Consider the following 13,097-nt stretch of genomic DNA (forward strand, 5'->3'; position numbering starts at 1 on the left):
TGTCTGTATCAATTATATCTAAGTGCAAATAATTAATCTATCAACTCAACAGCTGGACAAAAACAGCTGATCTTGTGTTGTTACCTTTGGCAATGTTTCTTATTCTTATCAAAAAGCATATTCTCTGGGGGTAATTAATTAGTAATGTGTGCTGTAAATATGTAACGTTATAAATTAAGCTGAATGTTTTAAACATAAATGTTCTTCTCATTTCAGACGTCAGTCTGCAGGATGATTTGAACGATTATAAGGTCAGTCTGGACAGTCTTGATGAAGTGAAAGACAACATGACGGAAGAGTCTGGAACCTCCCTCACGGAAGAGTCTGGAACCTCCCTCACCAGCACCTACTCAGAGCTCTACATCTCAGCGGGACAGAGTGAAGGGGTTAATAGCCAACATGAGGTGATACAGCTTGAGAGAACTTCCAACATGAAGACCTTCCATGACGAACCAATCCACTGCTGTAAAATCCTTAAGATCCTGTTCCCTGGCAGAACAGTTCTGACCAATGGCATCGCTGGCATCGGAAAAACATTCTCTGCGCGCAAGTTTGCTCTGGACTGGGCAAGAGGTTTGGAGAATCAAGATATAGATCTCCTGGTTCTCTTTTCATTCCGGGAGCTGAACTTGGTCAGAGATAAGCAGTACAGTCTTCTCAACCTGATCCATGATTTCCACCCAACGTTAAAGAAGGTCACAGCAGAGCAGCTCGCTGCCTGGAAAGTTTGCTTCATCTTTGATGGCCTCGATGAAAGCAGGTCTCCGTTGCACTTCGACAAAAATGAAATCATCTCTGATGTCACAGTGACATCATCGGTGGATGCTCTGTTGACAAACCTCATCAAGGGGAATCTGCTCCCCTCGGCCCTCCTCTGGATAACCACCAGACCTGCAGCAGCCAATCGGATCCCTCCTGCATGTGTTGACATGGTGACAGAAGTGCGAGGGTTCACAGACCCCCAGAAGGAGAAGTACTTCAGGAAGAGATTCAGTGAAGAGAAGCTGGCCGACAGAGTCCTCTCACACTTGAAGACATCGAGGAGCCTCCACATCATGTGTTACATCCCACTCTTCTGTTGGATCATTGCTACCGTTCTGCTGGACATGTTGAGGACACTCACCACGATAGGACAGCTGCCCAAGACCCTGACTGAGATGTGCTGCCATTTCCTGTTGGTTCAGACAAACACGAAGAAGCAGAAGTATGATGAGACTTACAAAGTAAAGGGGACTCAACAGCAGCTCACTAAGACTGACAGGGATGTTCTTCTGAATCTGGGCAAGCTGGCATTTAAACACCTGAAGAAAAGTAGCATCATGTTCTACCAAGAAGACCTGGAAGAGTGTGGTCTTGATGTGAAAGACGCCGCGCTGTACTCAGGAGTGTGCACACAGATCTTCAAAACAGAGAGTGTGCTGTTCCAGAAAACGGTCTACAGCTTTGTTCATCTGAGCATCCAGGAGTTTCTGGCTGCAGTCTACCTGTTCCACTGTTTCACACAGAAAAAGGAGGATGAGGCTGAGTGGGATGAGGATGAGGATGAGGATGAGGATGATACATACGATGATAAATACCCTAACCCTAACCCTAATACCCTCTCCGACTTCCTGAAAGCTGCTATGGAAAGATCCCTGAAGAGTGAAAATGGCCACCTGGACCTCTTAGTCCGCTTCCTTCATGGCCTCTCACTGGAGTCCAACCAGAGTCTGTTAGGAGGCCTGCTGGGTCAGACAGAGAACAGTCCAGAGGAGATCCAGAAAGCCATCCAGAACCTGAAGGAGATGTTAACTCGTGATGATGTCTCTCCTGACAGATGTATCAACATCTTCCACTGTCTGATGGAGATGAACGACCACTCATTACATCAGGAGATCCAACAGTTCCTGAAGTCAGAGAACAGAACAGAGAAACTGTCTGAGACCCAGTGTTCAGCTCTGGCCGTCATGCTGCAGATGTCAGAGGAGGTTCTGGAAGAGTTGGACCTGAACAAATACAACACATCAGTGCAGGGGCGAAGGAGACTGGTCCCAGCTGTGAGGAACTGCAGAAAGGCTCGGTTAGTAGTTAACACATTGAAATGACATCTGGCCCACAGGATCTAGTTTGTTACCCCCTTCACATTCAGTAGATCCTGTGATCTTTCGTGGCCAGACTCATCTTTTACTAAAGTTGTCCTTTAATAATAGAGAACATACATCATAAATAAATACTGAAACCCAGATATAATCATTAAGGAGAGTTGATGCATGCACTGTGTATGTAAACTCAAAATTTCCATTTTCCAGCTATTCAGTTTTTAACCCATTTTTATTTTGGGCGGGAACCCATTTTGGTGTTTTAAACACTATGTTATAATTAAGGTATTGAAAAAAAGCAGATCTACAAGCTCAATCTGTGAAAGCTCGCTTGTAGGTCTGCTATTTTTGAAAAATCGTAAAAATGTGGCGCAAATCATTGAATATATATTCTTTCAAAGTGAATGTTTTTAACTCGGGTCTGAATGGGTTAATAACCCCCTGAGGGGTCGCGACCCCCAGGTTGAGAACCCCTGGTCTATCCCACACTATGCTCCTCTAAATACTCTTTACATCTAGATTGGTATTTTATTTTTTTATCAATTTGTTTTCAGTTAACTTCCATGAGAGTGAACTAGGTATAATTTGTATTTATAATCTCTTATTAAATCTGCATTTACAGACTTGCTGGCTGTAAACTCAGTAAAACAGAGGTTGAAGTTGTGTCTTCAGCTCTCAGCTCTAATCCTTCCCATTTGAGAGAATTGGACCTCAGTGAAAACGACCTGCAGGACTCAGGACTCTGTGCTTCACTGAAGAGCCCACACTGTAGACTGGAAGTTCTAAAGTAAGATACATTTACCACATTTATTTTCATCACTTCTGTTTTATTATGTACTGTATTATATGAATATAATATGAATGCTGTGGTGAGAATGTATTAATCCATTCTTGGCGGGAACCCCTTTTGGTGTTTTAACCCATTCTGGGCGGGAACCCCTTTTGTTGTTAGCATTATGTTATAATATATCTATTGAAAAATAGCTGATCTACAAGCTCATAGCGTGCCACCGAGTGGCGCGCTACGAGCTTGTAGGTCTGCTATTTTTGAAAAAAATGTTTTCAGATGGGGTCGGCGGCCTATTACATCAGACATTTTCAGATTTAGAAGACATTTTGTAGAATCCGCCTCAGGGTTAATAAGCTTGATATTGAACGTGTAATATCCCTTTAAGGCAAATGTACAGGCTACTTTGACATAGATGGTTGCGCACCAAAAATAGCTGATCTACAAGCTCACTGTCTCCAAATGTCTTAATGCTCAGGGAGGGATCTATGTTGCTTCTCTGCTCTACATGTAAAGTGTCTTGAGACAACTTGTTGTGAGTTGACACTTTAGTAACATTGAACTGAATTGAATCGCAGCGCGTCGAGGACGCAACACTTGTGAGCTTGTAGATCGGCTATTTTCGACGTTCAATCCCTTGTAGCTACGCCACAGTTATCGATCTTTACTGTGGTACGCATGAATACATAATCAATAGTCTGCATCTACCTACTGTACCAATCAATTATCATTCTATTAGTCTAGGTCTGTGGTTCTCAAACTGAGGGTCTGGACCCCCAAGGGGGTCCCCAGAGGATTAGCTTAATGTGCAGCATTGTTTTCTCACTGAACAGTAGACAAACCAACAGTATAAGTTACAGTATACAGTATACAGTGTACAGTATAGGCCTACAGACTATCTGCACATTTCTAGAGCCCAACCCACACCAAAGGGTCGGGACAAGATGTGTTTTAAGCTAAACCACACCAATGAAACTCATCGTTACATTGGTGTGGTTGATCTAAAATAAAATAAAAAAATAAACCTTGTCCCGACCCTTTGGTGTGGTTTGGGATTCAAGGTACAATTACATTACTTTTAAAACATTTTTAAACCCAAATTGTCAAATATTACGGAAGAAAGAGGCAAACATTGTGAAAATGAAAATATCCGAACTACAAGCTCACTGCAAGGCTTTGTGAGTTTGTAGTTTGGCTATTTTCCACAAAATGTATCTGTGGAGCCGAGTCAAACTAAATGTAATGCCTACAATTCCAAGTCCTTGTCAGGTAGGTGGTCCTCTGTTCAGATATGATTATTTAGGTATCATTTGTTTTATAATCTCTTATTTAATCTGCATTTACAGACTTGCTGGCTGTAAACTCAGTGAGACAGGTGTTGATGCTGTGTCTTCAGCTCTCAGCTCTAATCCTTCCCATTTGAGAGAATTGGACCTCAGTGAAAACGACCTGCAGGACTCAGGACTAGTGGAGCTGCTCTGTGCTTCACTGAAGAGCCCACACTGTAGACTGGAAGTTCTAAAGTAAGATACATTTATCACATTTATTTTGATCACTTCTGTTTTATTATGTACTGTATAGAGCACCAAAGTCTGACATCACTTTCAGTAGAGGGTGCCAATACACAGGTTCATGTATTTTTTTAGTTGCATTGAGATCCCCATAGGGCGATTTTAGGTCGCTTCATATAAGAACTGTGTTTGAAAAATAAACCGACCACCCCAGCCTTTCTGTCAGGGGAGTGGCTGTGCGTCGTTAATGATGTCCATTCATATTTGATACAGCCAGTTTCTGGAGAAAATGGAATTAATGTTGCCGCAAAAGCCTTGAAACTACATATGAAGGCAATGTCACTGCTAATATACGTCACGCCCAGCTGTCAACACATTGCGTTCCTGAGATTCCTCGTTGACGTAAGCTCAGGTGGTGGTGACTCGACTTGTACTAACCACGAAACATTAAATATCAATAAAATAAAAATAAACGTAATTAACATTCAGTTTCTGTTGTGCGACGGGCAGATGCAGCCACCCGCCTATACCGGAAATGTAGTCTCTGGGTTGTTTCACTCGTTTCTAACGCTTTTTTTGTTACTCTTTGGGTATATTTGTACATTTCCACCTTCAGTCGATGCTTCATATCCATATGAGTGAAAAGGCCGGGGTGATCGGTTTATTTTTCAAACACAGTTCTTATATGAGGCGATCTAAAATCCTCCTATGGAGATTACAATGCAAATAAAAAGTAGACGAACCTGTGGATTGACGCCCTCTACTGACAGTGACGTCAGGACTTCGGTGCTCTATGATGAGAATATAATATGAATGCTGTGGTGAGAATGTATTAATCCATTCTTGGCGGGAACCCATTTTGGTGTTTTAACCCATTCTGGGCGGGAACCCCTTTTGGTGTTAGCATTATGTTATAATATATCTATTGAAAAATAGCAGATCTACAAGCTCATAGCTCTATGAGCTTGTAGGTCTGCTATTTTTGAAAAATCCAAGAACGACTGGCATAGACACATAGCTTTTTTTTTAGAAAACTGTCTGGATTTAGAAGACAATTTTAGAATCTGATCTCAGGTCAAAATGGGTATTTATGTTATACTTTAGCTATTGAAAAATAGCAGATCTACAAGCACATAGCGCGGCATGTGGTGCAAATCTTTGAATATATATTCTCAGAGCGAACGTTTTTAACTCAAATCTTTGCTTCTGGGGGGGGGGGGGGGGGGGGCATGTTTTCAGATGGGGGTCTATTACATCAGACATTTTCAGATTTAGAAGACATTTTGTAGAATCGGCCTCAGGGTTAATAAGCTTGATATTGAACGTGTAATATCCCTTTAAGGCAAATGTACAGGCTACTTTGACATAGATGGTTGTGCACCGAAAATAGCTGATCTACAAGCTCACTGTCTCCAAATGTCTTAATGCTCAGGGTGGGATCTATGTTGCTTCTCTGCTCTACATGTAAAGTGTCTTGAGACAACTTGTTGTGAGTTGACACTTTAGTAACATTGAACTGAATTGAATCGCAGCGCGTCGAGGACGCAACACTTGTGAGCTTGTAGATCGGCTAATTTCGACGTTCAATCCCTTGTAGCTGCGCCACAGTTATCGATCTTTACTGTGGTACGCATGAATACATAATCAATAGTCTGCATCTACCTACTGTACCAATCAATTATCATTATATTAGTGTAGGTCTGTGGTTCTCAAACTGAGGGTCTGGACCCCCAAGGGGGTCCCCAGAGGATTAGCTTAAAGTGCAGCATTGTTTTCTCACTGAATAGTAGACAAACCAACAGTATAAGATACAGTATAAGTTACAGTTATACAGACTATCTGCACATTTCTAAAGCCCAAACCACACCAAAGGGTTGGGTCAGGACAAAGTGTTCTTTTAAGATAAACCACACTTGGCTACTTTTTTCGACGTGCGACCCGTTGTAGCTACGCCACAGTTATCAATCTTCTTAATAATATTATAATAATTCATATTAATATTACAGAAGAAAGAGGCAAACATTGTGAAAATAGCAGATCTGCAAGCTCGCCGTGAGGCGTTGTGAGCTTGTAATTTGGTAATATTTTCACATTAATGTAATGGCTACAATTCCAAGTGCTTCTAAGGGTGGGGGGGTCCCCAGTTCAAATATTATTATTTTGGGGGGTCCCCAGTTCAAATATGATTATGTTGGGGGTCCCCAGTTCAAATATGATTATGTTGGGGGGTCCCCAGTTCAAATATGTTTATGTTGGGGGGTCCCCAGTTCAAATATGATTATTTTGGGGGGTCCCCAGTTCAAATATGATTATGTTGGGGGGTCCCCAGTTCAAATATGATTATGTTGGGGGTCCCCAGTTCAAATATGATTATGTTGGGGGGTCCCCAGTTCAAATATGTTTATGTTGGGGGGTCCCCAGTTCAAATATGATTATTTTGGGGGGTCCCCAGTTCAAATATGATTATGTTGGGGGTCCACAGTTTACATATAATTATTTTGGGGGCCAGGGTTTGTTTTAATTGAACTAAAGCATCCAGGTGTGAAGGCACCCTAAGTGGGACAAGAGAGTCCTTTAATAGATGCTGGAAGCAGGTTCTAAATCCAGGAATAATGCATATTTAAATGTGTTATTTATTAATTCATTTATTCATGTATGTTTCCATCTGGTGTTTCAGACTGGCTCACTGCGGCCTGTCAGAGAGATGCTGTGAAGCTCTGGCCTCAGCTGTAAACTCTAATCCCTCCCTAAGAGAGTTGGACCTGAGCCTCAACGTGGTGAATGATTCAGTCCTGGAGAACTGCAAGTGAGTAGACTTGGGCTGTGTCCATGTTGGACAGTGCAGTGTTTCCCTTAACAGTGTATTCACTCTGACACGACGTCACAAAGCATGCAGAGAGAACAATGCAGTGCCTCGAATAAACTCTAGGATAGCAGACGTAAACAATGAACATCTGTCACAATGAAGCAAGAACGCATGGAAACACATCAAACACATATAAATAGTCATAAGTAAGCTAAGAATCTAACAGTAGAATATCTGTACAATTAAACTATACATATACACTATAGAGTGCTACGTCTACATAATGCTATCTAAATTACATAATTTGGCCATTGCATACGCATGTAAGGTCGTCGAGGCTAGCAGTGCCATCTCTACAGGGGGGCATTGGGGGGCATTGCCCCCCCAAATCTGATTTTGTGCCCCTCCAGTCCAGATTGGCCAGTAGTAGGCCTACCCTACCCTACCAATATTTTAATGTTTTACCAATGTTAAATCTATACATTCTTCATGATTATTGTAAATATATACATGTTCAAATTAATTGAATAGTTAATAGAAAGGAAGAAATAGAAAGGTAATATATGCATGCAGAAGACATTATAATGCTCAACATATTAGTATTTCTTTGTTTGTTGTTGGTGCTGCTTATTGTAGCCTTTTTCAAGCATCACTTTGTTAATAGGCGACTATTTGTTATACATAGGAGGGGGGGGGGGGGGGGCTGTTGAAAAATAAATGCCCCCTTTGGAAAAAAGTATGCCCCCTGCTGATTAGTGCCTGGAGACGGCACTGGAGGCTAGGGGAGGGGCTACGGGCTAAGATGGAGTCTGAGGGGGGTTTTCATAGTCAGTTAGACATTGATGCATTGTTGTTCTACTTCCTACAGAGTGAAACACTGTAGTGTCAGCTAGTGGAGACGTTGTGTTAGACAATTAGACATTGATGCATTGTTGTTCTACTTCCTACAGAGTGAAACATGGAGGAGAAGATTGGTTTAATTCTACACACATTTCAAAACGTGAGTATCTGTCTGTTTGTGTCAATATCACACATTAACATTTATACACTGTTGTAAACTTGTACATTTGGTTGATGTTGTCCTGAAAACTCTTGTGCTCTCTACTCTCTGCTCTTGGCCTGGTCCTTAACACCATCAAGATGAGGTCATGTGGTTTGACAGAAACAATGGGCCTCATTCACTAACCTGGTCGTAAACAACATTTCGTCTATATTGGCATAAGTTCAGTTCTGACATGCGATGCATGAAAGATTGGCCAGTAGTAGGCCTACCCTACCCTACCAATATTTTAATGTTTTACAAATGTTAAATCTATAAATTCTTCATGATTATTGTAAATATATACATGTTCAAATTAATTGAATAGTTAATAGAAATACAAGGTAATATATGATGAATATATATGATGCCGTGATGTGTGCAGATCACAGGTGGATCTCGTTTTGGTTTGAAAGTCACAAGTGATCTCCCGTGTCGATCATTGGCATCGTTCCACGCTCCATTTAACACCATACAAGACAACCGGAAATATAAATCACACGTGTGTGAACTGAGCGGTGCAACTATACATTTATTGTTGTACTGCACTGTGCTCTGTACTGTATTGTAGGGTACTGTGCTCTATGCTGTACTTTGAATATTTTGGGGGAAAAAATAGTTACCGTGTGTTACAGCGCGGCGGTCCCCGGGGGGTCCCCAGAACACCCAGACCCCCAGGAACGCGCTCAGGGGGCCGGCCCAGTTACCGTGTTGCAACTTTCCGTGCTCGGACAGAGACACGTACACAGATAGACAGACAGGTACACAGAGAGACAGACAGGTTCACATAGAGACAGACAGGTACACAGAGACATACAGGTACACAGAGAGACAGACAGGTTCACATAGAGACAGACAGGTACACATAGAGACAGACAGGTACGCAGAGAGACAGACAGGTTCACATAGAGACAGACAGGTACGCAGAGAGACAGACAGGTTCACATAGAGACAGACAGGTACACAGAGAGACAGACAGGTACACAGAGAGACAGACAGGTTCACATAGAGACAGACAGGTACACAGAGACATACAGGTACACAGAGAGACAGACAGGTTCACATAGAGACATACAGGTACACAGAGAGACAGACATGTTCACATAGAGACAGACAGGTACACAGAGACAGACACGTACACAGAGAGACAGACAGGTACACAGAGAGACAGACAGGTACACAGAGAGACAGACAGGTTCACATAGAGACAGACAGGTACACAGAGACAGACACGTACACAGATAGACAGACAGGTACACAGAGAGACAGACAGGTACACAGAGACATACAGGTACACAGAGAGACAGACAGGTTCACATAGAGACAGACAGGTACACAGAGAGACAGACAGGTACACAGAGACAGACACAGAGAGACAGACACAGAGAGACAGACAGGTACACAGAGAGACAGACAGGTACACAGAGACAGACACAGAGAGACAGACACAGAGAGACAGACAGGTACACAGAGAGACAGACAGGTACACAGAGAGACAGACAGGTACACAGAGAGACAGACAGGTACACAGAGACAGACACAGAGAGACAGACAGGTACACAGAGAGACAGACAGGTACACAGAGAGACAGACAGGTACATAGCTGTGTAATGGAGAGGAGGCACCGCTCATAAAACTACAGATCTGAGATTTCAAGGCGTCGAGTCTCACCACGTTGACAACTTGTACTGCAATATAGAAATACTGTTACAGTACAAGTCTGGAATTCAACATTTACTTCAGTAAAAGTACAGTATTTATTGGTATCAATTATGTACTTAAAGTACCAAAAGTAGATGATTGTGGGGGGGTTCCCAGATGATTGTGGGGGGGTCCACAGATGATTGTGGGGGGTCCCCAGATGATTGTGGGGGGGTCCCCAGATGATTGTGGGGGTCCCCAGATGATTGTGGGGGTCCCCATGATGATTGTGGGGGTCCCCATGATGATTGTGGGGGGTCCCCAGATGGCCAAATTGGCCAAAAATGTCAAATAGTGTAAGAAAGTGGAAAATATTGTGAAAATAGCAGATTTACAAGCTCACAATGCCTCAAACTAAATTCAATGCCTACAATTCCAAGTGCTTGTCAATGTTGGGGTCCCCAGTTCAAACTGGATTATTTTGGGGGTCATCAGTTCAAATATGATTATTTTAGGGGTCCCCAGTTCAAACTGGATTATTTTGGGGGTCATCAGTTCAAATATGATTATTTTGAGGGTCCTCAGTTCAAATATGATTATTTTAGGGGTCCCCAGTTCAAACTGGATTATTTTGGGGGTCATCAGTTCAAATATGATTATTTTGGGGGTCCTCAGTTCAAATATGATTATTTTAGGGGCCCCCAGTTCAAACTGGATTATTTTGGGGGTCCTCAGTTCAAATATGATTATTTTAGGGGTCCTCAGTTCAAATATGATTATTTTGGGGGTCCTCAGTTCAAATATGATTATTTTAGGGGTCCTCAGTTCAAACTGGATTATTTTGGGGGTCCTCAGTTCAAATATGATTATTTTGAGGGTCCTCAGTTCAAATATGATTATTTGAGTCTTAATTTAGTCGACTAAGATTAGACTAAATGTACAAATTACTAAAATAGGACTAAAACTGTTGTCAAAATTAACACTGCAGTGAGTTTGTAGATCTGTGTGTGTGTGTGTGTGTGTGTGTGTGTGTGTGTGTGTGTGTGTGTGTGTGTGTGTGTGTGTGTGTGTGTGTGTGTGTGTGTGTGTGTGTGTGTGTGTGTGTGTGTGTGTCTATGCTAGTGTCAGTCAGTGAATGATGTATTTAATGTTTACTGTGTTGTTTTCTCATCAGATTTCCAGCGTCTCACACTGGACACAAACACAGCACACTGTGACCTCTCTCTGTCTGAGGACAACAGGAAGGTCACAGTCACACGGGGGTCACAGAGGTCAGGGGGTCAGCGTCCTCCTGATCATCCAGACAGGTTTGATTACTGGGAACAGGTCCTGAGTTCACAGAGTGTGACTGGACGCTGTTCCTGGGAGGTAGAGTGCAGTGGAACGGTTCATATAGCAGTGGCTGACGGAACAAACAGCAGGAAAGGAGCTGGTGATGACGGTTGGTTTGGATGGAATGAGAAGTCCTGGAGTCTGCTCTGTGATGGTGATTATGGTTTCAGGTACTCTGTCAGACACAACGGACAGCAGACTGTCCTCCCTGTCAGAGCCTCTACAGGCTCCAACAGAGTATCAGTGTATGTGGACCGTCCCGCTGGGACTCTGTCCTTCTACACAGTGTGCTCTGACTCACTGAGACACCTGTACACCTTCCAGACCACGCCCACTGGACCTCTCTATGCTGGGTTCTGGTTAGGCTCCTCCTCCTACTCCTCCTCAGTGTGTCTGTGTGAGCAGTAAGTACAATGGACACACACACACACACACACACACACACACACACACACACACACACACACACACATTTGTACATTATTTAGTCTTAGTCTAGTCTTAGTCGACTAAATTAAGACTCAATACAAGATTGTCACTGTCGGGTGAAGTGTTAGAGTCCAACCACCAGGGGGCAGAATGTCTTAAAGTCTCCACCAGGGGGCAGAATGTCTTAAAGTCTCCACCAGGGGGCAGAATGTCTTAAAGTCTCCACACAGTGTGATTTTATTTGAACTGAGGACCCCCGAAATAATCATATTTGAACTGAGGACCCCCAAAATAATCATATTTGAACTGAGGACCCCCAAAATAATTAAATTTGAACTGAGGACCCCCGAAATAATCACATTTGAACTGGGGACCCCCAAAATAATCATATTTGAACTGGGGACCCCCCAAAATAATCATATTTGAACTGGGGACCCCCCATAATAATCATATTTGAACGGAGGACCCCCATAATAATCATATTTAAACTGAGGACCCCCAAAATAATCATATTTGAACGGGACACACACACACACACACACACACACACACACACACACACACACACACACCTGTTTAGCATCATGTCACTCAAAGTTAACATTGGAATCTATTATTGATTGTGTGTGTGTGTGTGTGTGTGTGTGTGTGTGTGTGTGTGTGTGTGTGTGTGTGTGTGTGTGTGTGTGTGTGTGTGTGTGTGTGTGTGTGTGTGTGTGTGTCTCTAGACTCCACTCTGATGAGCTCCATCATTCCAACATGGACATAGTGAGTACAGAACCCTCTAGTGGACATAGTGAGTACAGAACCCTCTAGTGTACATAGTGAGTACAGAACCCTCTAGTGGACATAGTGAGTACAGAACCCTCTAGTGGACATAGTGAGTACAGAACCCTCTAGTGGACATAGTGAGTACAGAACCCTCTAGTGGACATAGTGAGTACAGAACCCTCTAGTGGACATAGTGAGTACAGAACCCTCTAGTGGACATAGTGAGTACAGAACCCTCTAGTGGACATAGTGAGTACATACAGAACCCTCTAGTGGACATAGTGAGTACAGAACCCTCTAGTGGACATAGTGAGTACAGAACCCTCTAGTGGACATAGTGAGTACAGAACCCTCTAGTGGACATAGTGAGTACAGAACCCTCTAGTGGACATAGTGAGTACAGAACCCTCTAGTGGACATAGTGAGTACAGAACCCTCTGCTCTGCACAATAATCACACTGACTGAACACCAGGAAAGACACTGATCGTTTCCTGTCTGCTTTGTTGTGTCTTTCAGAGCCCTTTTGAACCCAGTGTGCACACAGAGCAGTCGACCAATCAGTACAGGTGAGTTATCCTAGTCGACCAATCAGTACAGGTGAGTTATCCTAGTCAACCAATCACCGCAGGTGAGTTATCCTAGTCAACCAATCAGTACAGGTGAGTTATCCTAGTCAACCAATCACTGCAGGTGAGTTATCCT

At 42.9% G+C, this 13,097-nt stretch overlaps 1 protein-coding gene across 1 annotated transcript; it reads left to right on the forward strand.

Moving 5' to 3' along the window:
• The first annotated feature begins 338 nt into the window (after positions 1–338).
• Positions 339–13,016, forward strand: LOC306918895 (protein NLRC3-like). The gene is made up of 7 exons (XM_079531739.1): positions 339–2,059; positions 2,701–2,865; positions 7,054–7,182; positions 8,133–8,182; positions 11,037–11,598; positions 12,352–12,391; positions 12,912–13,016. The coding sequence occupies exons 1-7, from the start codon at positions 432–434 to the stop codon at positions 12,963–12,965; spliced, it is 2,628 nt and encodes an 875-aa protein (XP_079387865.1). The 5' UTR covers positions 339–431; the 3' UTR covers positions 12,966–13,016.
• The last annotated feature ends 81 nt before the right edge of the window (positions 13,017–13,097 follow it).

The sequence above is a fragment of the Electrona antarctica genome, assembly GCF_951216825.1.
Source record: "Electrona antarctica genome assembly, contig: scaffold_264, whole genome shotgun sequence".
Lineage (NCBI taxonomy): Eukaryota > Metazoa > Chordata > Actinopteri > Myctophiformes > Myctophidae > Electrona > Electrona antarctica.